The 25,734-nt window shown below is 40.5% G+C and overlaps 2 protein-coding genes across 4 annotated transcripts in view; both read left to right on the top strand.

The window, feature by feature from the left end:
• Positions 1 to 495: 495 nt before the first annotated feature.
• On the top strand, positions 496 to 19,128 carry fancd2 (FA complementation group D2). 3 transcript variants are annotated; one of them, XM_056437652.1, is made up of 44 exons: positions 507 to 845; positions 1,175 to 1,235; positions 1,533 to 1,667; positions 1,747 to 1,814; positions 1,900 to 2,006; positions 2,136 to 2,196; positions 2,362 to 2,414; positions 2,496 to 2,574; positions 2,757 to 2,881; positions 2,967 to 3,054; positions 3,199 to 3,303; positions 3,428 to 3,528; positions 3,647 to 3,758; positions 3,877 to 3,912; positions 4,288 to 4,434; positions 4,563 to 4,697; positions 4,783 to 4,914; positions 5,753 to 5,860; positions 5,959 to 6,068; positions 6,173 to 6,227; positions 7,186 to 7,305; positions 7,448 to 7,521; positions 7,616 to 7,753; positions 7,928 to 8,028; positions 8,134 to 8,249; positions 8,341 to 8,449; positions 8,566 to 8,664; positions 8,747 to 8,841; positions 8,917 to 9,072; positions 10,117 to 10,233; positions 10,540 to 10,668; positions 10,785 to 10,903; positions 11,058 to 11,168; positions 11,598 to 11,728; positions 11,807 to 11,906; positions 12,581 to 12,703; positions 12,925 to 13,018; positions 13,258 to 13,329; positions 14,032 to 14,070; positions 14,170 to 14,244; positions 16,024 to 16,098; positions 16,283 to 16,429; positions 16,507 to 16,605; positions 18,781 to 19,128. In XM_056437652.1, exons 2-44 carry the CDS (start codon positions 1,175 to 1,177, stop codon positions 18,850 to 18,852), a joined length of 4,329 nt encoding a protein of 1,442 aa, XP_056293627.1. In that variant the 5' UTR covers positions 507 to 845; the 3' UTR covers positions 18,853 to 19,128. The 3 variants fall into 3 exon arrangements, with proteins under 3 accessions (XP_056293629.1, XP_056293627.1, XP_056293626.1); XM_056437651.1 differs by having other exon boundaries at positions 507 to 941; XM_056437654.1 differs by lacking the exons at positions 16,024 to 16,098; positions 16,283 to 16,429; positions 16,507 to 16,605; positions 18,781 to 19,128 and having other exon boundaries at positions 496 to 941; positions 13,258 to 13,333; positions 14,170 to 14,229.
• A 1,922-nt stretch (positions 19,129 to 21,050) lies between these two features.
• The window catches only part of tex264a (testis expressed 264, ER-phagy receptor a), a 76,541-nt gene continuing 71,857 nt past the window's right edge, over positions 21,051 to 25,734 (top strand). Inside the window, exon 1 of the mRNA XM_056436965.1 lies at positions 21,051 to 21,530. Within this exon, the coding sequence (XP_056292940.1) occupies positions 21,273 to 21,530 (258 nt within the window). The 5' untranslated portion in view covers positions 21,051 to 21,272. The remainder of the gene's footprint in view (positions 21,531 to 25,734) is intronic.

Raw genomic sequence — 25,734 nt, 5'->3', positions numbered from 1 at the left:
AAGCATGCAAGAGTAAGTCAACATTGTTTTACTACACCCTGATTATTATTGTTATTACACAGCATGGAATTTAGAAACTCAAATGATATCTTCAACTAAATCGAAATGTTGCCTAAACATGAATACTAAATGTTGTAATTTCAATTTATATTCCTGGGGGAAGTTATCCAGGCAAGCAATGAAACAAACTAAATTAAAGATGGATATCATTGTATTGTATTAAAGTGCAATATACTAAGTGCCCTCTAATGGCACACAATGCTAGTTTATTTCAGGACAGGTTTAGTCTATTCGTTTAACGGCCGCTTTAACATTTTTTGTTTAAAAAGAGCCTCCTGCTCTCTTTTAAAAACAAAAGGGCTCGTGAACTGACTGGTTATGTCGCTCCAGTAAACCAAGCGAGGCGAAGGAGGACGCAGGTAGCAGTGAAGCCGCTCAATGTACGAATACACTCTTTGAAGTCGTTGGGCAGTTACAGCGCTTTGGGGCTGCGCCTGTTTCGTTACACGGCGTATCCCAGAAAAGTACAAGGAAAGTATACAATGATAAAATATGTCGACAGACTTCTGACCCCGCCCACCAACGGACAAACAGATTGTCTGAACACTTAACCTAATGCTAGAAACGGAGAGACCGTTTACAATATGTTGTCGTGGTTGGAGTGTAAAACGACGTACCGTTTTTAAAAGCGCAACCTTCAGTCAACATACTAACTTATAGAGGATATATTTATACTATCTATATTCACTTTATTAATTTACGTTCGGACGAGTTCATTTCTTCCCGCTGTGCCCCTCGGTTCCCTAAACTCATTGAAGATCATCTAAATCGAGTATCCCTAACTGGTTTGTGACGCACGCAATACATTTGGCGCGGAAGGTTGATTTGTAACTTCTGTGTCTTAAGCTTTGGTCGAAATATCGACGTCTCGCTACCAAAACGTATGTCTCCCTTTTAATATTTAACGTAACCTCAATATAACATACTTCAATGTGGCGTGTTTGTATTGTAGCGTGAGCTAACAGCACAGCTACAGTCTAGCAGTTTGCTGTGACTTTATGTACCCAGTGAAGTTCACTTGTTACAACAGTACATTATCTTGTTTGCAGCTGTTGATGCTAATACTGGTCTAACGCCAGCTATTAAACACGTGTTGTCCTTCATATTTTATCAGATGATGCGTAAAAAGCGACGCTCGTCTGTGGATAAAGGAGAGGAAGCAACGACGACCACTAGTAAGTATCATGTCACGTAACATCATCACACCAGTTAGTAACGCACCTATGTGTTGGTACGGGATTCACAGTGAATTTCCCCAGTTCCACAATTGACAGATCCAAAGTACCAGATGCCTGTCATTATTACGATGGAGTAGAATCAGTATCACAGGAGTATGCCATAAAGTAACACCATATCTCACTCCCTGCATTCACTGATGGCCCCTTGTCTAAAATCTCTATAATAATATAATAGTGCCCAGTATCCTCTGCTGGATTCGGTTATATTTATGGTGTATTCTCTTCTCTCTGTAGAGGCAAAGAAGAGTCGCAACACTGGTCGCAAACTAAAGGAACCGGCTCCAGAAGAAACAAATGAAAGTGTATTTGGTGTCTTTCTTCGAGAAGCAGGTGTCACCTTGAAACACGCTGGAACATCCAATGAGATTGGTAAAACACACTCAAACCAGATTTCAAAACATTAGTATGTCCACTTCTGATTTTTCTGGTCCTTATCTTTTCCATCTAGCTGTCGACCAAGTAGTTTTCCAAAAGAGGCTACAGAAGCAACTCCAGAAGAGTCCCAGGTACCCTGGGGTAAGTCTAAGCGATACACCATCCCTCACAAGATGAAGGTATGTGATATGAGGCAGTTATGTTTCACTGACATTTCTTTGCTTAGATTGTGAAGGAGTTTACCACTGGACTAGAGTCTCATATTGAGGACCCTGAGCGGTTTAGGAACTGCCTTCTTCCATGTGTCCCACGATTGTTGGATGGAGACTCCAGGTGACTATAAAAACACTCATTGATAATAGAGACTACTTATAAAGGGCACAGCTATGGCCTTGACCAAGCTCATGTCAGGAGTCTGACTGTATGGGGTGACCTACTGACATGTTTTCTTCTGTTTTGCAGTCAGGTCAGCTCTTTTCAGGAAAGCCTGCTGCGCATGCTGTTGGGCATTGAGATGCTGCAGGTTAGATGTTTTTTCATAGGTTCTCCCAAAGACCACTGCATCACCACATCACAAAGAATGACACGCTGAAAAACAAAATGTATTTTTCTGCTTTAAAGCATGCAAATGTGAATTGTGCAAGTGCATATTCCACTAAACCTTAATCCGCTTTTCTTTTTCATGCAGAGCTTTATCATTAACACCTTGCTCGAGAAGCTCCCTGAGTTTATGTTTGATGGGTCAGTATCATTGAAATCATTTTACACTTTCTTTGCCGCTGTGTTGTTTTTCTAAACGTAAACGTGTTCTGTCCCTCACAGCACCGGAGATGGAGGACTCAGTATTCCTCACGCAATTATCAACCAGTTTAAATGGCTAGACCGAATTGTGGACAGCAAGGTAGTCATTTCTATGATCATAGTTTGCATGTGAGAGAGCCAATCACAGCTATTTAAAGTTAATAACTGTGTTTTTGCTGTTCAATCAGATCTGTATTCATGTGTTTCTTCATATCAGTCATCATATAATGTCTAGATGGTGACGTCTTTATTTCAGCCCTTTTTGTGGCCTGTTATTTGCAGGAGTTGGCAGCGAAGCTCATGGAGCTGGTGTCAGTCGCACCGGTGGAGGTTCAGCGTGACATCATCACTAGTCTGCCAGAGATACTGGAAGACTCCCAGCACAATGATATAGCCAGAGAGCTCAAGTATGTTCAGTAACTCTCGTGCTGCATGTGTGGTTTCAGAGTTGATGATTATACTCGCTACTGTTCTCATCCCTGTTCTCTGTAGCTCTTTACTCCAGGAGAACACTCAGTTGACTGTCCCCATCCTGGATGCCCTCTCTAGTCTGAACCTTAGTTCCTCATTACTTACTGAGGTAGTACAGACACACACACACACACACACCTACACCTACACCTACACGTAAACACACACACATGCACAGATTATATAACACTTATTGTTGGTGAATTGTTAGAGGCAAAGTGAATGTCACTGTGCTGTTACTGTCTGCTCTCAGGTCCGTGGCGCCGTTATGGTCACCTTGGCTGCTGTGCAACTGGAGGACTTACCTGTGGTGGTCAAGTTCGTCCTGCATTCTGTCTCAGCCTCTGATGCCTATGAGGTCAGAGCCCAGAGTCATTTCCGCACCATTTTGCATTTATGATGAGATAGTAATTGTGTTCCCTACATTACATACTGTATATTTTTTAAATCAAGAATCTAACATGGGTTTTTCCTGCGTCTAGGTGGTGCGTAATCTTCGTAAAAAGTTAGAGTTGGAGCAGTGTGTTCTCCCTCCTGTGCTGCAGGCCTCTCAGAGCCGCATAAAGAGCAAAGGATCAGCAGCGTAAGACATACATATATGTCAGTATGTTTAGTCAGGAACCTATTTTGAAGGAGACCACTAGGTTCTTGTTATAATTGTATTCCTGAAGTGTAATCGAATACATCTGGTCTTGGAGCAGGTCCTCTTCCACACCATCAGCTGGCAGCAGCCAAGATAGCGTTACATTGATACTGGACGGCATCAAGTCAGCAGTGCGATTCCAGAAAATGATATCTGAGGCGTGGCTCAAGGTGGGAAATTAATCTTGTATTCCCCCTTGCTTTAATTGATTAAAAAATGCAGACTCTGGAATTTGTCTTCTCAATTTTAGTTTGCTTACTGAACTTTTACTGTGTCGTTTTTCATCAGGCAATTGAGTCTGTGGACGAAGAGGAGGACCATAAGGTGAGCCTCATCTCCTTCGTTTAGGGTGTCCTCTAGTTAATGGGTTCGATGTATACATGTGTAAATAGATTGTTACATACCATTCTGGGCTGATGTGTCTAAAAATCTATAAAATCAAAAAGGAATGTATTCATCTTGACTACAGTTCTGCAGTTGTTAATGAAATCTGGACAATGATAGAACAATAACTTATTATTTAATATTGGAATGCATCATACTGTATTTTAACTGTCATCTTCAAATTCAATCACAAAGTTTAAACACCGTAAACATGTTTAAAGTCAAGGACCTTTAGCAGAACTATTTTCATGTCTCACAGTCATGTGGGGATGTGAGAATTCAGTCTATTCCTTAAAATGTGCTCGGCCATGTCAGGTAGTAGATCTGCTGGTGCTGTTCATCCTCCACTCCACCAACGCTAACCAGAGCCGACGGGGCGCGGAGCGGCTGCTGAAGGGGAAAGTGAGGACTGGACTGATCCAGGAGCCTCTTCTCCAGAGGACCTTCAGGGACTATGCTCAGGTGGGTCAGTCTGCAGACGTACACGTTTAAATATAAAGACCGTAGCACAGGGCATTTTATGTTATGCTGTTGTCGTTGTTCCTTGTTATTTGAATGATTGCTTATATTTATCAATGATGGCACTCTAGGTCATGCGAGGGTATTTCCCCTCCATCCTGTCTCTGGCTCAGAGTTTGTTGCGCTCCCCCGACCCATGTGTGGTGCCTTTTGGTGGACACATGTACCGACACTCATTCACGGCTTTTGACTCTTACTGCCAACAGGTGGGTTTGGGATTCACTTAAAAAATACAATGTACAACTGTTTTTGCAGCCGAGTCATTTTATGTCTATCCTGTATGTTTCATAGGAGGTGGTGGGCTCTTTGGTGACCCATGTGTGCAGTGGTGTGGGTGGGGAGGTGGACATGGCTCTGGAGCTGCTCTGCGGCCTTGTCACAGAAAAACCCTCAGAAATGGCCCTTTATGCTGTTTTTGTCAAGGTAAGGAGGTGATCCTTATATCTGCGATTCTATTTGCTCACCAAAACACGCTTAACAAATGCATAAAGTACGGCTCTGAGCTTGCAGGTCCTTAAGGACAACTTAAATCTGCAGAACCGTTGTCAAGTTTTACTTAATAATATAACATAAATAATATTTTGCTCTTTAAAATACCATACTCTGAATCTTAGTCAGATTGTAAACAGAGATTATTTTCACATTAACCCTGGATTAATGGTTAACGGCAAGCTCTCTCTCTCCAGAACACATATATGTTCTTCATATTTGTGTCTCCAGTTGGCACAAATGTGTAACTTCTGCTTCTCAATTTTCTTTAACCCTTGTGTTGCCTTCGGGTCAATTTGACCCGATTCAATGTTTCACCCTCCTGTCGCCTTCGGGTCAATATGACCCGATTCAATGTTTAACCCTCCTGTTACCTTTATATTTACTAACATATTTTACCCTTGAGGTCAATATGACCCCAGCTATTAAAATCTCCAGAAAATTATTAGAATTAATATTGTTTTCCAAGTTTAAGTGTGAGGTACTTTATCTTTGTTTGTTGACTCCCGAAAGAACACCGACATTAAACATTGAATCGGGTCAAATTGACCCGAAGGCGACAGGAGGGTTAAATATTGAATCGGGTCAAAATGACCCGAAGGCAACACAAGGGTTAAAAGAAAAAAAGTACATGTATGAATGACATTTGAGCTCAAATGATGGATGTGGCCAACAGCTTGTAGCTAGCAGATGGTCCCTGATGGCTTTCTTACAACGGTTTAATATCATTATGTTTGGTTTAGTTTTTAACTGCAAACTATATTTGATTCAGGGAATCTTAGATTACATGGACAACCTCACACCCCAGCAGATCCGCAGACTCTTCCACCTTCTGAGCGGCCTGGCCTTCGGGCAACAGCAGCAGGGATCTCACATCCAGGTCAACATTCACAAGATAATTCAATCTTTTATATCCAAGGCCTTCCCTCGACATCCTCTCACCCGCTGACGCAGCTCTCTGACTCTGTTCCCTCTCAGGATGACATGCACATCGTGATCCGCAAACAGCTCTCCAGCACTGTGCCCAAGTACAAGCGTATTGGCATCATTGGCGCCGTCAGGATTGTAGGAAGCATGGGCGCCGTCAGGTAAGAGGTGTTCCTCACAGGAGGCAGTGTACATGTATCACATTAGTATTGTATCTCTTTATTCTGTCACTTTGTCAGTCTTGCTCTCTGCTGCCCCCCCCCAGGCTTAAAGTGAAAGAGTCACAGAATGGCTCGTTACCCCAGGAGACACTCAGACAGGTACATATTATTCATAACACAAATCTGAATGAACAATGTGTCTGTACGGATAATACAGTTTGGGATTTCGCTTTAGTTTGGTTTTAATTTTTTGAATTTTCATTTAAATTTAACTTCTGTTCTAGACTCACATAGACAGACCTTTCTCTACACTTAGTGTTAGCGCTGTGCCAGTGCAGGAGAAAGGTCTGTTGAATCCTGGTTGTATTCCTTTAAATCCATCACAGTTGTCTTCTAGGCGGCACTACGGTCAGGATGAAGCAACCGTGTCCTTGTGAAATAGAAAGCAGAAGGGGAAGATAAATAATTGGCCAATGGCAGGCTTATACGCAGAGACTACATCCTGTAAGACAATGTTTTTGTGGCTTTTATAGCTGCAATACATAACTTCAAGTCCATATAGATAACAGTATCATGTTATGTTGTTCATGCCTAGAGTTAGTGTTTAATAGTGGATAAGGGTAAATCAGATAACCAATGAATATTGTTTAGATTTTCCACATATCATCCAAAAGGCTGTTGCTTTTTATTTTGCATTTAATTTGGTTATATAAGTTGATAAGATGGCTTTTGGTTTGTGTTCATACTTTTTCCATCTTCACTTTATTAAAGAGATCAGTGGTGTTTTATCAACTGGAATTTGTGAATAACTTTTCTATAATAAAAATGTTAAACCAAGGGGGGTTTGGGTAGGGTCAGCACTTGTTGGGGGCTCGTGTTCAAGCATTTCAATCACGTACAGAGCCAGTGTCTTCAGACACTGCATCAGCTACAGGTTTGCTCTTCAGACCGTCACCTGCTGTAACCTCCTTGTGGAAGAGGGCAAGCAAAATCATTCCAACAGTAATCATTTCTCCTTCCACAAACTATCAAAAAGCCTTTTAATCTCAGCGCAGCATGATGTAAACTGAAGTTGACTGGCCTGTGGATATCTTTGTGTTTGTACCGTTTGCTGCAGGTGACCGCCCTGTTGGAGCTGGTGAAGTCCAGCAGTGAAAGCTCACCTGAGGCTGCCGCTCTCTACTATGATGAACTGGCCAACCTGATGCTGAGCTCTACCCTGGACCCACAGGTGCAGGTCTGTGTCAAATAAACATTGACTGTTGTTCCTTTATCGCTCCTCTTATGTCTTCATGTTTAGCGTCTTTGACATGCATCCAACACAAGACACAGCGAAGACATCATTAAGCATTCTGGTCGTGTTATTCTCCAACCAACAGCAAAGCATCGAAAAGAGTGTCATAGATGACTTCCAGGTTGACTTTGTGGTGGACGTCGGACCAAAAATATCAGGGTTAGTCATCGACAGCTGGCAGCATAGGAAATTATTTGTTTTAATAGAATTCCTATAACTACTGTCACTAATCCCTCCTCTCTGTGTGTCTCAGTTCCTTTCCCTTTACGCCCTGTGTGTTGTATGACCTGGAAGGTCAAGGAAACAGCATTGCCATCAACTTACTGCCTCTACTGGCCCAAAATGTCCAGATGAAAGGAGAGCAACAGAATCAAACCTCAAAGACCCACAAGTCAGTCCCCTCACTTCTTACCAGATCTCATGTGTGACAACAACATATGTAGTCAATGATCTATTTCACTTGTAGTACAGTCAGATTTGCAATTAGAGTTTATTTTGTAATATCTTACAAACATGTAAAGCATGTAATCAACGACTTGTTGCATATTGTTTCCTTCCTGTCCAGGCGCGTGTCTCCTCTCTGTCTGTCTCCATTATTCCGCCTCCTGAGACTCTGTGAGCACAAACAGCACCAGGGAGACCTGGAGGAGATTGACGGCCTGCTGGGTGAGGAAGTGGAAATTAGACATTCCTCATGAAAACCAGTTGGACCTCATTTTCTGTAGCTGTAAAATAATTTATGTGTGTGTGTTTAAAATTGCTGGGTCACAGGCTGCCCTCTGATCCTGACGGACATGGATGTAGTAGAGAAAATGGAGAGCCTGTCTAAAGCTGAGAGGGAATTCCTCTGTACGTTGCTGTTTCACACCATCAACTGGTTCAGAGAGGTAACTGCATGCCATGGATTTTCATTGCAACACTTTCTACCAAGTAGGTAAGATCGTGACGAAAGCAATCTCTTACCCTGTTTTATGATAGGTCATAAATGCATTCTGTGAACAAAAAGAAACTGAGATGAAGATGAAAGTGATGACCCGTCTGCAGAACATCACCTACCTTCAGACACTGCTGGAGAGGGCTTTGGCAGGTGAGCTTTGGATCCATAAATACTGAGCATCTCAAGATCTTCCCCTTGGGCCACATGGTGTCAATTCTATTACAGCATCGTTTTTAAATGTACCGTTTCTTTAATGTGTCTTCCAGAAACACCTGGCTATGTTCCACCGGTTGCCAACTTTGATGGAGAAAGCACAGAGGGTGTTATACTTAGTTCTGCTGCTCCTGTGATTAAGGCAAAGAAAGGTAAGAGAAGATATTTTACTCCACATTAATGAATAAGGAATACATACTCATATCATTTTAAACTCTCATTGTGTTATATTAGATGCACCAGGAAAGAAAAGGAAGGCTCCTGGTAAGAATTCCTCAGAGAGCAGCGCTCAGCTTGAGGAGATGACTGAAGCAGACAAAACTCAGCAGGTAAACTTTTACCTCCTGTATTAATCTCTTTTTTTATAGAACTACACTAAAAAGGTGACTGTGCTTGTGCTAAAGGAGCAGCCAGAAAAGGAGAAGGAAAAGGAGATCCGGCAAGGTGTCAGCCTGCTGTCCTACAGACAGTTTTTCAGGGAGCTGGACATGGAGGTGCTTGATGTGCTGCAGTGTGGCCTGCTGTCCCGCTCACTGCTCGACTCTGAGCTCCACACCAAGGTGAGAAAGGGAATAAGAAGGTGTGTAGGGCTTTCTACAACAATTAGAGATGTTGTAGTTATTTGAATAATAATAATTTAATATATTAAGGCTTTCCAACTCTAAAGGGTAATGTCTGTATTTTTCAATCCGGACCCTATTTTCCCACGTTGTTGCCGTCAGTTTTCTAGATTGTATCTAGGTAGATTTTGGTCTTGACAGAATGTTTTTTAACCAAACCAAATTTAAAGTATGAAAATGTGATTACCATTAGACTTCTACTGACCGGGCAGTCACATTGTAATTGTGAAAGTGTTGAGCAGATCCCGCCCCGCTACTTGTAGACTGGACTAATTTATGGAGAAGAACAACAGTTCGTGGACAGACAGCGAAAAAAATTGTCTGCTGGCATGTTTCATTTCACTCTGCTTTTACTTTCTGCCTCGTCCGCCTCAGGCTTGATTTATCTTTGCCGCATTCACGAGGGTCGCAAGTGTCCGACCTCACACCGTCGCACACGGCCCTTTGCTGGGTTTTCATGAGAAAGATTTTCGCCTGTCAATGCAAATCCATTTTCTGTCGGAAGAAATATAGAATTAAGAAGAGCATTGATAATATCTGTTTGCGTGAGGAGAAACCAGCAAGAGTTCTTAAAGATCCGAACGTTCCTGCATCAGCTCATGTGCAACTGTCCTCGTGGATAACCGAGGCGTATCATCTCAGGGTCGTTACAGCCTCCTCTTCTGCACCAGACAAAGACAGCAGCGTTCTCGCTCAACCCTGGACCTACTTAATACATTGTTGTACCCATTAGTCACTTGGACAAAGAAACATTGGAAATCCATGTTGAAAAATACTGAAGTTACCTTTTAAGGTTAGCGTTGGGTAGGGTTATTCAGTGTGTTTGTTTGTGTGTCTGTGTGTGTGGTCTTTTGGAAACATGGGGATTAATTTGGATTAGAGTGAAATCAATGTCTATGCAAATGTAATCTATTGTACAAATGTAAGCACCACTTACATCAATACACAGATTTCTGTTATACATCTCTAATATCCTTATGCGAGGTGCGGGAGGAGGTTCTGCTGGGTCCTGCTGAGCTGGTGTTCCTGCTGGAGGATATGCATCGCAAAGTGGAGTTCAGTCTTACCGCTGCCCCTGCAAAGAGAGTTCCTTTCTTTAAGGTGCATACAAAAGCTAACATATACAGTGATAAGCGCAGGTCAGAGAAGATATGAAAGCTCTCAAGATGTAAGAATGTGCAGGTATCCAAACACAATATCCAGGGAAACATCCATTTGCAATATTCATTATTGATTCCAAAAAACATATATATCGTTAATACAGTCAAATAAGATGAAGGCCTAAAGAAAGTCTATCTTCTGTCCTGTCTGCCAAGTTTCTTTGAGTGTCAATTATATTTTGTGGTAACTGTATAAAACATATGCAGGCTTATATGAGACCAGACTTAATGACGTGTTCTTGTGCAGGCCAGGGCCGATAAGAGCGTGGGCTTCTCCCATCTACAGCAGAGGAGCTCCAAGGATGTCGCCTCCTACTGTGTCCAGCTGCTGCCTGCCCTCTGCTCCCACCTGGAGAACTGCCACAACCACTTCCAGGTGCAAAATAATTCCGTAGATATGAGGGAAGACTTTGTCTCTTCCTTCCAGTTGTCTATTAAAATAAATAAATCATTGTTTTGTGTTAGTTTACATTGGTGCATTTTTCTCCGCAGACACTGCTGTCTGATAACAACGGTGTTGTTGACGGACCTGCCACAGACATTCAGCAGCACCATCTGATGTCATCAAGCTACCAGCTGCTCCTGCAGGTCCTGAACACCACCTTCAGCTGGTGAGGAGGACCAGCACCCCGGACTTTCATGCCAGACATTGAATATTTTAACTATTTGGAATTACAGAGGTGTAAGCCTTTGGAAGAGTCGGTGTGTCGAGCTTCTTTTTAGTTTAATCTCTGGAATAAATCTACCAATGTGTGTGTTGGTCAGGTCTGGATTCAGCCAGCCAGGACAGCGGGGCTTACTGAAGAAGGCGCTGGGAGTTTTGGCTGAACGACTAAAAGAGGAAAGTGCTGAGTTGACCTTGGAGCAGCTTGTAAAGTGAGTGATAGAATATGCTTTTAGAATTTTAGAAAAAAAGAAACAATCTATTGATCTATTTGTTTATTACATTACATGTCATTTAGCAGACGCTTTTATCCAAAGCGACTTACAATAAGTGCATCAACCCAGAGTACAAACTAAGAACAACAAGAATACAGAAAGTAACATTTCCTCAACATAGTCGAACTACAAAAGTACCATAATAAGAGCTATTTAAATGCCACTGAAGTGCTAATCTGTGTTTTAATCCAGATATAGTCGTAAAAGATGTGTTTTTAGTTTCCGGCGGAAGCTGTAGAGCTGTTTATCACGAGAGGCTTTTGTAGCCTCTCGTTTCCTTTTTGCTCCGAGTGACACACATACATATTTTAAAGTCAAGTGGTTTTAGTTGTGTTTTTTTCTTTGCCCCGTTTCCTCTGTGTTCAGACACAGCTTCGAGTACCTGGTGAACTTCCGCAGCACAATGCCAAGTCTCAGCACAGCTCTGTGTCTCTCCCAGCTGCTGTCCACTGTGTCAGAGAAAGGAGGCAACTCCGCTTCCTACAGAGAGCAGACTGGTAAGTGTTGTCTCACTTAAATAAATGTATCTGCTATTGATTGGACTGTGATGATAAATGCCTGATTTTTCTTCCAAGCTTCCCTTGCAAAAAGATTCCTCAGCCAAGACTGGGTGACAGCCAGCGGACAGAAGGAGCGCGGGAATAAATTCAATGAAGCGCTTCACACTCTCCTAAGGTGGGTCTGAATTTCAGAAATACATTTAGCACAAAACAAAAAAAGTTGCTTACAAAATTTATGGAACGTATCAAAAGAATATGTTTGTATTAAAGCCTGTCTGATACATTGGCAATGGATTTAAGTGTATCACACATACTGTGCATTGTTTTGTATTGGTGTATATGACGACTGATAAGATTAGATGAGAGAATATTTGTAAGGTCTCACATGTCCTTAAAATTCCAGTATTGGTCTAGCTTTTGTGAATCATTCACACAAGTTTCATCTTTAATAGGTAATTCATCAAAGGACTTTAATTTATTTGTATCATCTCGAAAGAACTGTTGAAAATAAATGTATGTTTTCAAAAGTATATTTTGTGTGTAATGTTATATGCAATGCAAAGTGCTGAGGGAAACATATTACCCATTGTTCTTTAATAAATGAACTCTATGCAGTACAATCAAAGCATCAATTCAGGGACAGCGTGCACGTAGTTTAGTGTAGTGGTCACACAGTAAAGTTATGAAGATGGTATTTTGTTCAGCATTTTTCAAGGTAACAACTCTATGACAACATCACATAATGTTAAAGGACCTAGAAGGGTTATAAAGCACACAGTTTTGTTATCTTATATGTTAACAAGCATCTGCACATTTTAATTATAATGTCTTTGTCTTTTTCCTCTGCAGAATTTACCTGGAGCATGTCGATGATGTTCTGAAGGCAGTGGAGGAAATAACTGAAAGAGGAATTGCAGAGCTCCTGAATGCATCAAAAGATGAGAGCTCGGCGTCATGGCCCACTCTCAACAGGTACATCACCATCACTTCAGGGTGCTTAGTTTTCTGAGAGCAAAATGTGAGTGATTATACAAAAGTAGCAGATCACAGTTAGATTGATTAATGCTTCTGCCATCGGGCACTCGTGTGCCGGACAGCTAATTGTGATAACAATAAATCAATAATAATCACATTAAAGCATCTATTTATCCATATTGTTATTATTTATGTAGTAAATTACTTGAATTTTTTAGGCAAACATTCCTGGTGTTCTACAAAGTGTTGATGGCAGAGCTGGAAAAGGCCATCAGGAAGATTCCTGTTGGCAAAGTCAGTGACAACGTTGAGGTAAGCCGTCAGTGTTTGGACTGTACACTGTTCTCTTGTATTCAGTATAGCCAACAGCTCAATGTAATGAGAAACACAAAACACTGCTACACATCTACTAAAAGGAGCAACGATTTATTTTAATGCCAATTTGTCCAAACTCTGTGAACTAAGAAATGTGCATTTTTGCGCATAACTAACTATATGTAAGTTTCTGTGTGTTTTAATGACAAAACCATGTGACTTGCGTCCTCCTTTAGGCTCAGAGTGAGAAGCTGCTGACATGGAAACTAGCTGTCGAAGATTTTCATGCCCTGGTCAAAATAGTGATGGTCTGTAAGCATCATGATCTAATGGCTCTGAATGTCTTGAAATGATTTATGACATTTAACCTCATCTATTTTTCCACCATTCAGCTGGGTCTTATTTTGACTAGTTTTCGGTAATTTATACTGCAGGTTAAATTAGATGTGCATTCTCATCCCATCTTTACCTTCGCATTGAAAATGCGGAAGGTTATGTTTTGATCGCCGTGTATTTATTTATTTATTTAATTATTTGTATGCGTGTTATTCGCATAACAAAAAAGTTTTAAACTGAATCGCATGAAATTTGGTGGGATGTTTGATTATTATCCGGGGACCATTTGATTAGATTTTGGGATCAATCGGGTCAAAGGTTAAGGTCAAGGTCACGAAAAGGTCAACATTTTCTTGAATCGCATGCAATTTGGTGGGATGATTGGTTATTATCCGGGGACCATTTGATTAGATTTTGGGATCAATCGGGTCAAAGGTTAAGGTCAAGGTCATGGAAAGGTCAACATCTTCTTTTTACCATAGCACGGTCAATTTCTATCCAATTGGCATGCAACTAATGCCAAAATGTTCATAATTCAATGCCCAATCTTGTGATATGCAACGGTATGCGCTCTACCGAGTGCCCGTTCTAGTTTGTTTTATGATTTTGTTAGTCTTTACCAAATGTGTGAGGCTCATCTGCGCATGTATTTTTGCTCTAATCTCTTCCCACAGGTGTTTGATTCTCGGCCCGTGCTCATTGTGTGTCTGAAGGTGAGTTGGCTGTGTGTGCTGAAAAAGATTTCACGTTCAGGTGAAACGGTTAACTGTGTTGTTAACTGTGTTAACTGATTCTAATGTTGTTATTGGTAGTATGGCCGCCTTTTCCTGGATTCTTTCCTGAAGTTGGGGATGCCACTATTGGACAACAGTTTCAAAAGGCACACGGTACGCATGAAATCTTTTCACCTAATACAGCTTGTAAATGTCATATTAAGTTGAACATCAGACATGGTGTATAGTACGGCCTTTAAAATCTCAAAAGCGAGGCACCTTATTTGAAATAAACAAAAGTAAATTACTGTAATAGACCACAAACTAAGTGCTCATACATTTCCGAGTTTATCCTAGAACAAGTTAATTCATACCTTGCTTTATGTATAAGTGCATGTTTTCTTCTTCCCTTTGTTCTTCAAACATGTGTTTGCACTACAGAAAGGCTCAGCACAGAACACAACATCCTGTGTTGTTGTGTGAAACTTGCCAAACTAGGAGGCTGCACTCAGTACAGTGCACCCCAGGTGTGTCTCCAACGAACACAGCTGTGTTGTGTGATTGAATTAACACAACCAGGGCTGCAATGCGTAGTCAAGACTTCATCCAAACTTAAAAAACAAGTGGCGATGTAACATTATGCAAGTAATTGTGTCAAAGTCGTCATACAACACATTTCAAACATTGTGCCAACACAAAGGTAAATTCACCAAGCTGTCTGCCCACGTAGCACGGAGAGTTTCTTTAGTGGTTAGACAAAAAAAAACTGAATAGTGAGCTGCAGAGTATACTGGTAGTTCCGTTAGCTCAGTGGTTCTCAAACCTTTTCTGTCGCGCCCCATCGCCCCAACAAAATTGTAAAAAATGGTCCATGCTGAATTTTCATTGAAATAACCTTTTGTGACTTCTCCATCTGTGCTTTTTCAAATAATAAAATAATGCAAAGTGCAATCACTTTCAAATAAAGCAGATTGCTCCATCAGTCAAAAGCAAATCACTTTGTTAGAACAATGCAAATAAAGTTATATCTCTGCAAAAAACAACTCATATTTGGCAAAACAATTGCAACCTGTAAAAAACTAAACCAAATAAGTTCAAATATTTGGCAATAAAGAGTTTTTTCATCTTTGATACTTTCAAAACAACAATAACGTGCAACCTGTGCAAAACAATGTGTTTAGGTGTGTGTGTGAGCAATCACATTTGATTAGTATTTCTTCTTTCCACTACCAATCTTTTAAAAACGGGGTTACAGACTTGATACGGCCACCCTCAATGTATGCTCAATGTTAAGCTTATATATATTTTGTTTTGAGAGGCAACAGCGGAAAAGCCGATCTCACGGAGGTAGGATGTGGTGAGTTGCCTAGAATCTTGGCCGTCGCAGTGTTTATTATTATTATTATTAATGACTTTGTTCTCAATAAAGGGCTTGAAATCAAAATAATCAACCCTTGCGCCCCACCTGTAATACCACCGCACTCCACTAGAGGGGCACACCACACAGTTTCAGAAATACTGCATTCGCTGCCAGACAAAAACACTTTCTAAAACTTTAACGGTGTGCTAACTCTGTCGGCCCAGAGTAACGGCTGTGCTTCGGCGATGCACTCAGCTCTGCTCTCACAAGCGGCCCCCGCTGGGGGCCAGTTATGAGCAGTGAGTCAGCTGGTAATCGGGATATAAAAGGTGTTTTGAGAAAGTATGGGTCACCGTAACCACGACAAGTCTTTGAGCATGCGGCTCTAACTGTGCACCCAAAATATTATGCAGTTTTCTGTAGCAGATTGCAAGATTAGCCATGGACAGACACAGAGGTGAACGCTCACTCAGTCACAGTCACACACAAGACTAATAAACACATCACCTCTGCCCGGGCTTACTGCTGGTGAAGATATCAAAGTGCTGACCCACTTCACCAGGTGACTCTGTGTGATGCTTTGCCTTTTTAAGGAGGATGTCCAGAGCCTGCTGAAAGTCTTCCAGCTCAGCACCCGGCAGCTCCATCACATGTGTGGACATTCTAAGGTCGCTACACTTCACACAGTTTCTAGCTCCTTCATTTCCAATTTCTTTAGTTGGAGGCCTCTCTCTCCATGGTCTGGTGCCAAATCTTACAAAATGTAATCAATACTCCCGTTAAATTAGAAACGGGTTCTGACCTCTGGTGCTCTATAACTAAATAGCCTTGTCATAATGTGTTGGCACTCAGATTCACCAGGATACAAGCCTGACCAATCACGTACCAGCCTTAAAGAAGAGCCTCGAGCTGTTTGTTTACCGAGTGAAGGCCATGCTGACGCTCAACAACTGTCAAGAGGCATTTTGGATTGGCAACCTGAAGAATCGCAACCTGAAGGTACAACATTAGTGAACTCATCGTAAGTGTCTGAATATATCTGTTTGTTAACAATAAAGCAACAATTTACGCTGCAGGGTGAAGAGATTCTTTCTCAGCGGTCACAAGGAAGTGATGAAGATGAGGATGAGGAAGAGCAATGTTCCCCGCTGCCTCAGGACCAGTCAGAGGACGAGGTACCTTTCAGACATTGTGTTCCCATCTCAAACAGGAATAGGATTGGATGAAAAGTTGAAAAGAGAGTTTACTCCAAACAACATTGACTTGACCAAGAGTTAATTCAGTTAATTTTATTTTCAATAACGCATCAAAATTGTGAAAAACTGAAGAAACTAACAGGTATTAACAATGCAATTACATTTGTGTCCACACAAATTATATATATATATATATATATAATTATATTATAACCAGTACATTGTGGGGTCTTTCAAAGCAACAACCTGAGAAATTTGAGAGATTCAGCGACTAACAAAAAAATCAGGAAGTGTATGTTGTAAAAAAAACATAATACAACCTTTTCCATGAAACTAAACATTGGATGTAAGTAAATAAAAAACACATAAATACAGTAATGTGTAGAAAGCATAACGTAGCTAAACAGATTAGCAGGAGAGGACCACAACACAGGTTTTATTTGAAGGTACAAGCAGCACTCAGTAATAATACTGTTGGTTGTATCAGCCAGCCAAACAATGAGCTCCCACTGCGGCGGAGTCGTTACTTTGTGAAGTTCAAACCAAACAGTTCAGTTAACCCTCCTGTTACCTTTATATTTACTGACATATTTTAGCCTGGGGTCAAATTGACCCGAAAGAACACCGACATTAAACATTGAATGGGGTCAAATTGACCCTAAGGTAACAGGAGGGGTAACAGGCGGTTGGAACTGTGAAGGGCAGATAAGGTAACTGTTGGAGCTCTGTAGCGCGCTAATGATTAGTGGATGACAGTTAATAGAGAAAAACATCTGATTATGGTGTCAGTACCAAGTTAATGTTATGCATTTTCTAGTGCTGTGAAAAATAACGCGTTAACTCAGTTAATTCAATTACAGGTTTAACTAGTTATTTTTTTTAAATGCATTTAACGCATACGTAGAATGAGCTTCCAATCCGTCTGTTGTTGGTCGTCGGGATAAAAAAAAAGTCACTTGCAAAATGAGCTTCCAATCCACCACTTCAATCTGAACTCTGTCCGCTCTCATGCAGACGGTCTGTTCATCGGTAATGATCCTTCCGCAGGTTCACCTCCGGAAACCTTGTTACGACTTTTACTTCCTGTAGATCAGGGTCTCAACACGTCGATCGCGACCTGCCAGTCGATCGCGGCGTAGTGTCGGTAGATCGCATGACATTAAAGAGATTGGCCCGCCCCTGACATGTTCTCTAGAGCACGTCTTTGTTCTTTTATTAAACTAAACGTCTGTTGTTGATCGTATCTCCACAGCAGCATGTCATTTCTGTCTCTTCGCGTTGCGTTAACACTTATCGATCTCCGTCTCGCCTGCCACAGAGCTCCGTGCGCGCATCGGGACCGAGCAAAAAAAAAGTAACTTGTCAATCTGTCCACCTGTCCGGGCCGGTGAGGTTTCAGCTTTGCAGCGGTGTCCCCGCCGTCCCTTTCATCACGGCCCAGTTCATGAAGAAAACCCACAGTCAGTTTGCCTCAGCAGCTGCTAGAGGAAGACTAGAGGCCTTTAGATTGTATCATGGTGGAGTTAATGGTTGACAAACAAGAGAAACATGTTCTGTTTAACCCTCCTGTTACCTTTACATTTACTAACATATTTTACCTTCGGGGTCAATTTGACCCCAGCAATTAAAACCTCCAGAAAATTATTAGAATTAATATTGCTTCCCAAGTTTAAGTGTGAGGTACTTTATGTTTGTTTGTTGACTACCTAAATAGCCCTTTAAATAAATAAAAAAGTTGATATTTCTGATATGTTTGACACAGTGAAAAACAGCCGACATTAAACATTGAATGGGGTCAAATTGACCCGAAAGGTAACAGGAGGGTTAAACATTCTGTTTAGGATGAAGATGTATTAATGTTCCATATGGAAGAAAACTGCTAAATAACTGCTGAGTTGCAGCACCATTGTATAGAAGAATGTACAAATGTATATATCCGTCTTTTGTCATAAATCTCTATGTTCTCACAAAATATACCGAGAATATCGGTAATATGTGATTAATCATGATTAATCCACAAAAACCTGTGATTAATCCGATTAAAATTTTTAATCGTTTCACAGCCCTAGTATTTTCTCCCTAATGCTTCCTGCTTTATGCGAGCTGGTTCACAGCGTGAGTTGAGCCAAATGTTTCTCGTGTGCTTTTCTTTAGGATATGGAAAGTACGACGGTCAACAGAGAGGACGATGTGGATCAAGATGATGTTATAGAGGACTCTGACTAACACACTCTTGGTTTGGAAGTGTCTTTTGTACATTAACACTTTCTATATGTGTTGAAAACTGACTCAATTGGCATTGCATTTATGTACTTCCATTGTTTTTTTTATTTTCTGTTGAAGTTAAACTATCCCTAATAATTAGGTGTTTTCACATGAAGTATGGTTCTTTAAAAAAATGTGCTATATGCTTTATTCTATTTGTTGGCGACAAAATAAAATAGAGATTATGGCAAGATTGTTTTAGTCTGATTTGTCATTCAATAAAAAATTCAAAAAACTGCTGTTTTTTTTCACTGACAAAACACTGTCATAAAGAGGGAAAACACTTTAGTATTAAATTAAGACAAGCTATGTCTTTGTTAACATGTTAATTGTGAAATATTCAGGATTCAGAGCAGCACAAACTATTTGCAATGTAAAGATAGAGTGGAGGTTATGTGAATGTTGTATCCAGAGATTCTCTCTTCTTTGTTGACAGTCAGACTTGCATACATTTGAATGATATTCTTCTTTCATAACCCACAATACCAAATATCCAGAAATCAGCCGAGTCAACAGGCTTGAAAACTCCGAATGCCGAAATTAAAGAAGTTAACTTCATGGACGTGGAAGGAAATATGCACCAACAGTAATAACATGTACTATCCGAAGCTATTTGGACACTTAAGTCAACTTTTCAAAACCATTAGAACAAAAACTTGTTCCATTGGCCAGTTTAAGGATGTGTCTCTCGATGACTTCATCACTTACTTAACTTTCACAAATTACCACTCAGCTGTACAATATTTTATAGAAAGCACGGCTGCTTTTATGTGCTCCACCAAAACTTGAGAAATTAAAAAGAGAAAATAAAACAATTAACCAATTAACAAGCAATTGTGGTTGAAAATAATTGCATTACATGTCACTTTTACCTGCACTTTACAGTCCACATTCTCTGTCTTGACACATCACATGATCTAATTGAGTCGGCGCTGACAGCAGAGTTCCAACACAATTACATGGAAAACAACCTGGACTCGATCCAATTTAGATCCTGGTCGAAAGTCCACCTGTGAGGCCCTCTATTGCAGGAATCCTTCATTTGCTTTGCCTGGGGGGCACTTTTGCAAAATGACAGGAGGCCAGCCCCAGTTAATAAACACATAACGTACATTCAGGGCTTAGGCTAGAACCCCAAGGCATTTCTCAATTTGATAAACAAGCTCTATTCGGCTATTTTGGATGCTTTTGATGCACTCTTGAAAGCTATTTACATTCAAAGTACGAAAACAATTGTGAATCATTTATATCCATTGCAAATTTCTAAATGTGTTGGTGGGACCTTCCATCGTGCCATGAATTGATTATCAATGATCTGCTGTTTAATCCAGTGATATTCCTGCATTTGTGTAACCATCAGCTTGTTTTGGCAGTTTTCTGCATCTGTTTAGGCACATAACTGCCAGAACAGCATACCGAATTGAACAAATTCCAGTGAGCAAAGAAAGCTATACTTGTTGTTTTTAAACATATATCACACCTCTGCTCTGATGTTGGGGAGTAGCCGAAATATTTATTAAATGACAAAATAAATGAAAGTGTAATCCTGATTCAGTCCTAACTTGATTACAGAACATGTTCTGATTTACAAATCTGTACCCGCACCCTGAACTCCACTGTATTCTCATTTTGTTATTCGCTTTATATTTTTTCTTTAATAAATTTCCATATTTTGGATACATTGACATAAGCAGGACATTGCAATTCTAGTTGAATTCAGTGTTCGCATCCCTAAATGCATCACTGACAAGTTGTGACAACTGTCTGCAAGCACCGACACCCTTCAAATAAGTCCCGTACATCATGTAAGGAGCAGTGAGAGAACAAAACACGTTCATGAAAACAAAGAAAATCCTCGCTTTTGTGACAGCACTATTATCTTTCTTCACAGCTCTTGGATTAAACCACGATGATGAAAAGGGGGGACTTCTTTTCCACGCATGCGTGAGCTGTACGCATTGTACAACTATGACTTTCGTAAAACTGGAGGAATCACATTCACTGATTATTATTTATCCTGTTTCCACTTCTTATTTTCGCTGCGTGATTAATACATGCAAAGTAAAAATATAAAAACGCATTCACGCCCCCCCTCTGCTATGGACGAGAATGGTCCATCCAGGAAGCGTGTCCTGTGTTTGTGGAAATACCATCAACAAACTGTCCTTTTTGTCAACTTGAACGAGTGTTTTTCTTTTTCATATCAGGTCATTGCGTCTGTGAATCCTAAATTCGACGCCGTCTTTTGAATAACCACTTTTTTTGGTCGCTGGAAGCTGCTGGACCACAGTCTCGCTGTGTGTGTAACCCGGAGGAGGACGTGTTTGAGGCTTGACAGATATTGTTGTTGCATCTTTACGTTCCCGCTTTGAGAAGGAACCATGTCGGATATCATTCTGGTTCTCCTGGTACTCGTTCTGCTGGTGTGTTTGCTCGTGACAGTGGGTGGCTTCGTGCTGTACTCGGGGCTACTGTGTGACGTGATTATAAAGACTGGGCCACCACCTGTCAAAAATGTGACCATTGCTTATAAGTTCAGAGAAGGATCATACAAGGACTGCGGAGCAGCGTACACGGAGAGCTGCAGCATTGGGCCGAAGCTGAGCACCGTCGGTGTCTTCTACGATGACCCCAAACAGGTGAGGGCCCAGCACTCAGGCTCTGGCAGTCAACTCCACATCACTGTATCCACACACCCAATGTCCTTATAGTTTCCTGATAAGATGTTCCAGCTGGTGTGATATGCTCAGTTTGACCTGGCCAGAGCCTTAAAGGTCATGGAAAGGAGTGTTTCAGTGACTCTCTAAAGAGTTGCGATTGTTTATGTAGTGTTTGCAGTAACAATGTATTCTTAAGTTGTAAGGGGGAAGAAAGTATAATATAAATAGGGCTATAACATATTTTAAAATCTTCACAATTTCCCAAAGTCCAAGTTGGCATCTTTAAATTGCTTTTTTTGTCCAGTTTATAATCCAAAATCAAAATATAGTTCACATACTGTCATGTATGACAAAGAAAAATGTAATAAGTTCAGAACAAGCAGATATTTTGCACTTTAAAATCCACATAAATGGCGAAACGGTTATCAGAATTGTTGCTCTTTAACTTTTATTCCATTAATAGGCAATTAATCAACTTACCGGTATCTCCTTGCTTTAAAAAGTTGTAGACAGATTTAATGTTTTTAGGGAGTTTCTGATGGAATTGTCCTATCATAGGTTCTTGGAAATTTGATATGGAAATATAATGTGCCGTGTAACTAAATGCCATACAATGTAATTTAGCATCTATTGGCTCAAGGGGTTAAGTAGACAAGTGGCCTTTTGAAGGAAATGAGCCTGGCTTGTGAAACCAGTCAGCTGTTCAATGCCACGTTGCACTGTTGATATTTCAGCCCCTCATCTGTGGCTCCAGGTTGCCTTTGCATTTGTCTGTTTCTAACTAACATATTGGAACCGGACTCCAAAGAAAAGGGAAAACACAGCCTCTTCATACGTGTCATAAGAGAGCTGATGCATGTCTGCGTGTGCCCTTATTGATCCAATCTAAATGCTTATGAAGCTACAGGCACTATCCAGATGCTTTCTAGAAGCAATGAATCTCCCTTTGTCATCCAGATCCAAATCCCAAACTAGGTCATTCCCCAGTTCTGTAGTCGTGTCCTGCTTTCATTTCACATTCTACTGTTCATCACGAGTTGTGTTTTTGTCAACAAGAAATGTGTACACACAACAGCTGCTTGTTCCACAATATGGTGTCTAGAGTTCATACTGATGCAAGAAGAGTACACACACATGGTAAAACTTTACAAAGGAAGAATATAACCTATTCATAGCTAAATCTGTGTCTTAACATCATTCACTGTATAATGTGGTGTGCTCTTTGATTAGCTCTTAGCTTATCTTGAATTGCTTCTCGTCCTGCTGACATTTGAGTGCTGAGTCTGTTGTTTTTGGTGAGTTATGCCATCTGATAAAAAGGTGTGCCGAGAGTGTAGGAGAACTACGGTGACCGTATAAACTTCTCATTCTAATGTCACGAAAAAACACATTTATATTTTCAGAAAACATACTTATTAATTTTATATAAAAATTGTTGGCACAAAATCCCCTGAAATGGATTGTTCCTTTTAATTCAATTAAGTTGCGTCAATTGATTAAAGGATGTGGCACACTGGAGCCCTTTGTGTTCGTCTTTCTGCTAAACACTGCCAGTTTCTGTGGAGCCCGCTGTCCTTTTTTAAGTAAATGCTTTCAGTGGAAACCCTGACTGAGTCATACCAGTGGAAAGTTGTGGCAGGAGACTTATTGAGGAACTTTTCAAACGTTTCCGCTGGTCTCAGAATGGATGGAGAGTCTGGATCATAAGTGGCCATTATGAAGAAGTCTCTGCAGGGAAAAACAATGCAGATCTGATGACTCGGTCCTGGGGTGTTTATTTTCAGATAATTTGAAGATGTACGGACCTCAGACTTCCTCATGGAGATAGATTAGACATCACAGAAATAATTTAAGTATCAAAATACTGTCATTAACTGATTCAAAGTTTAAGAGCCCAAATTCAAATGTTCCATCTGCCTCTGGCTTTTAGAAGAGGGAACAGTCTGTCAGAAAAGATTTGTCTATGGATTCAGAGAATAACCCCAGTCGGTCTCATACTTCGGTTTTCTTTGTCTGTCTTGTCACATGATACATTGTTGACCTTTGTTTACAAAGGCCAAGAGTCACTCACCACAAGTACATTCAAAATGTGATGAATGCCATTTGGCTGAACTTGGGCTGAGACATAATTTCTAGTCAATGTTATTACTTGTTTTTATGTGACTCAGTCCACAACTCTAATGCCCAATTGAAAGGAAGTCAAATTGTGTTGCTACTTTTGCATGATTAACAGTGGACTTTGCACCATGCTGTATTTAGACTAGACTCCATACTTAAGGTGGCCTCTGCATTGGGTTTAATTAGCAACTATTTATTACATTAAGAATACAAGGAAGTATTCATAAGCCACTAAAACTGTTCTGACATTTCTGCATAAATTCAATGATAATATCTTCTAAATGAGATCTTAGTTGATTGCATTAGAATATTTAATCTGAATGTTGTTAAAAGGTAGTATCATCCACCATGTACTGAGCATTAAAAGTCTGTTTGCTTACCGCGCACTAGATGGCAGTGTTGACATTGGAACTTGTTGTGTGGGAGATAGACACAGTCCTCAAAACCACATGAATCTATATAATTAATTCATTACCATGGCACAATGAGTGTGACTCTGCCTCTTATTAATTCAGTCAAAAATGGATTCCAGATCGACACAAGCGTCTGTGTGACAATTGATCACTGTGACTCTTCTGGTTTTCTAGTTTCACCGGTTTTCAACAAATTGCACTCATTTGCATTCACCTTGCGTTCACATTTGATGTAATCCTTGTTTAATGACCACAATACAAGCCCGAGAGTTAACCACAACAATGGATCAAATGAATCACTGGATGTGTGGAGGGCAGGCTTTGGTTCTCGTGGCTTAATCAACTGCATGTTTGGGAAGTCTGACCTCTCACTGGACAGCTGTGGACTCCAGAGAGTGGACTGTTTGATTTCACTAGTCTGCACTGGAGATGACTAGATGTTCACTCCTACTGGCATGTAGTGGACATCCTTACCTCACTCACTTGAGGTGGTTCAGGCCACGGCAATTAGCACTAATGATCTCATGCGTTTGTTTGTATGCTTATAATTGCCACAAGTTATTATCACAAAGGCCTGAGGGATCACGGGGCATTCAAGCGGAGAGCAGTCTGACTCACCGGATATACACTTTGGGTATACGCCTGCTTTTGGCCGTCTACTTCAGCTGGCATTCTCCTTCCCTTCCACCGTCATCGCTATCTATTTAGCAAAGGCTGCGTCGCCGTGTCCTGTATTTAAGGTGCAGTGTGTGGGTTTAGAGGGTTACAGATTGCAATCAACTGAAACTTTTCCTGATCGCCCTATCAAGAGCCAGGATTTTGTTTGTCTGTTTTGGGCTACTGTAGGAAGATGGCGGTCGGCTCTGTAAATAGGATATTCTATTTTAGCCAATATATTCCTCTAACTGCTACACACTGTTCCTTATACCAGAACCAGACTGAAACTTTGAGGCATCTTCTGCTGAACTTCGGTCAAGCCAGACGATGCTTGAAATGTAATACTTGTCTATTTGTGTTGTTACGGTACGGAGGCATGAACAGCCCAAAAAGCACGGAGATAGACCTATCATTTCTCCAATTTCATACAATTAGTCAAAAACCTCATGTTGTACATTACATTAAAATCTGAAGTTACTACACTGTTTTTAATTCAAAAAGGGGGCTCTAAAGTTGAAATGTTATCAAATAAAAATAGTTGATCTTTATAAATATTTCCTTGATTGGTTAGCTAAAATGTTCATCTCAAATGTCATGTGATTTAATTATACAGCTTTTATGTGTAAAGGCAAAGTCAGCTCAAATGTCATTCACATTCATAATTTCCTTAGACTTTAATTACAGGAATTTATTAAACAATCAATGTGTTTTTATTCTTGATAACCCTGACTACGACCATGTCAGATTTCATGTGATTTTTACTGAGGGAGTGAAAGGGAATATCAGCTCAGCGTCGGGTGAATGTTTCGCTTGGCTCTATAGTAAACTATAACCTTTTCAGGAATTTCTGCAATTAAGGTTAACATATAAGGAAACTCTGAATAGCGTAATGACTTTTGAGCTGTGGACTGAAATCCAGTGCACATTTGAGCAAGCCAATAAATGAAACATTCTTCTTATTTGATAATATTGTAATTTATAAGCTCCCTTTTTAA

The sequence above is a fragment of the Pseudoliparis swirei genome, chromosome 18 (genome assembly GCF_029220125.1).
Source record: "Pseudoliparis swirei isolate HS2019 ecotype Mariana Trench chromosome 18, NWPU_hadal_v1, whole genome shotgun sequence".
In the NCBI taxonomy this organism is placed as follows: Eukaryota; Metazoa; Chordata; class Actinopteri; order Perciformes; family Liparidae; genus Pseudoliparis; species Pseudoliparis swirei.
The sequence above is the reverse complement of the archived record's forward strand: the minus strand, read 5'-3'. Positions and strand labels throughout refer to the sequence as shown.

Excerpts from the sequence above, each read along its gene's own strand:
- fancd2 (XM_056437652.1), top strand. The coding sequence starts at position 1,175 with ATGATGCGTAAAAAGCGACGCTCGTCTGTGGATAAAGGAGAGGAAGCA. Across the intron at positions 4,435-4,562 it reads CCTTCAGGGACTATGCTCAG|GTCATGCGAGGGTATTTCCC; the intron begins GTGGGTCAGTCT and ends ATGGCACTCTAG. Across the intron at positions 10,669-10,784 it reads ACTGCCACAACCACTTCCAG|ACACTGCTGTCTGATAACAA; the intron begins GTGCAAAATAAT and ends TTTTCTCCGCAG.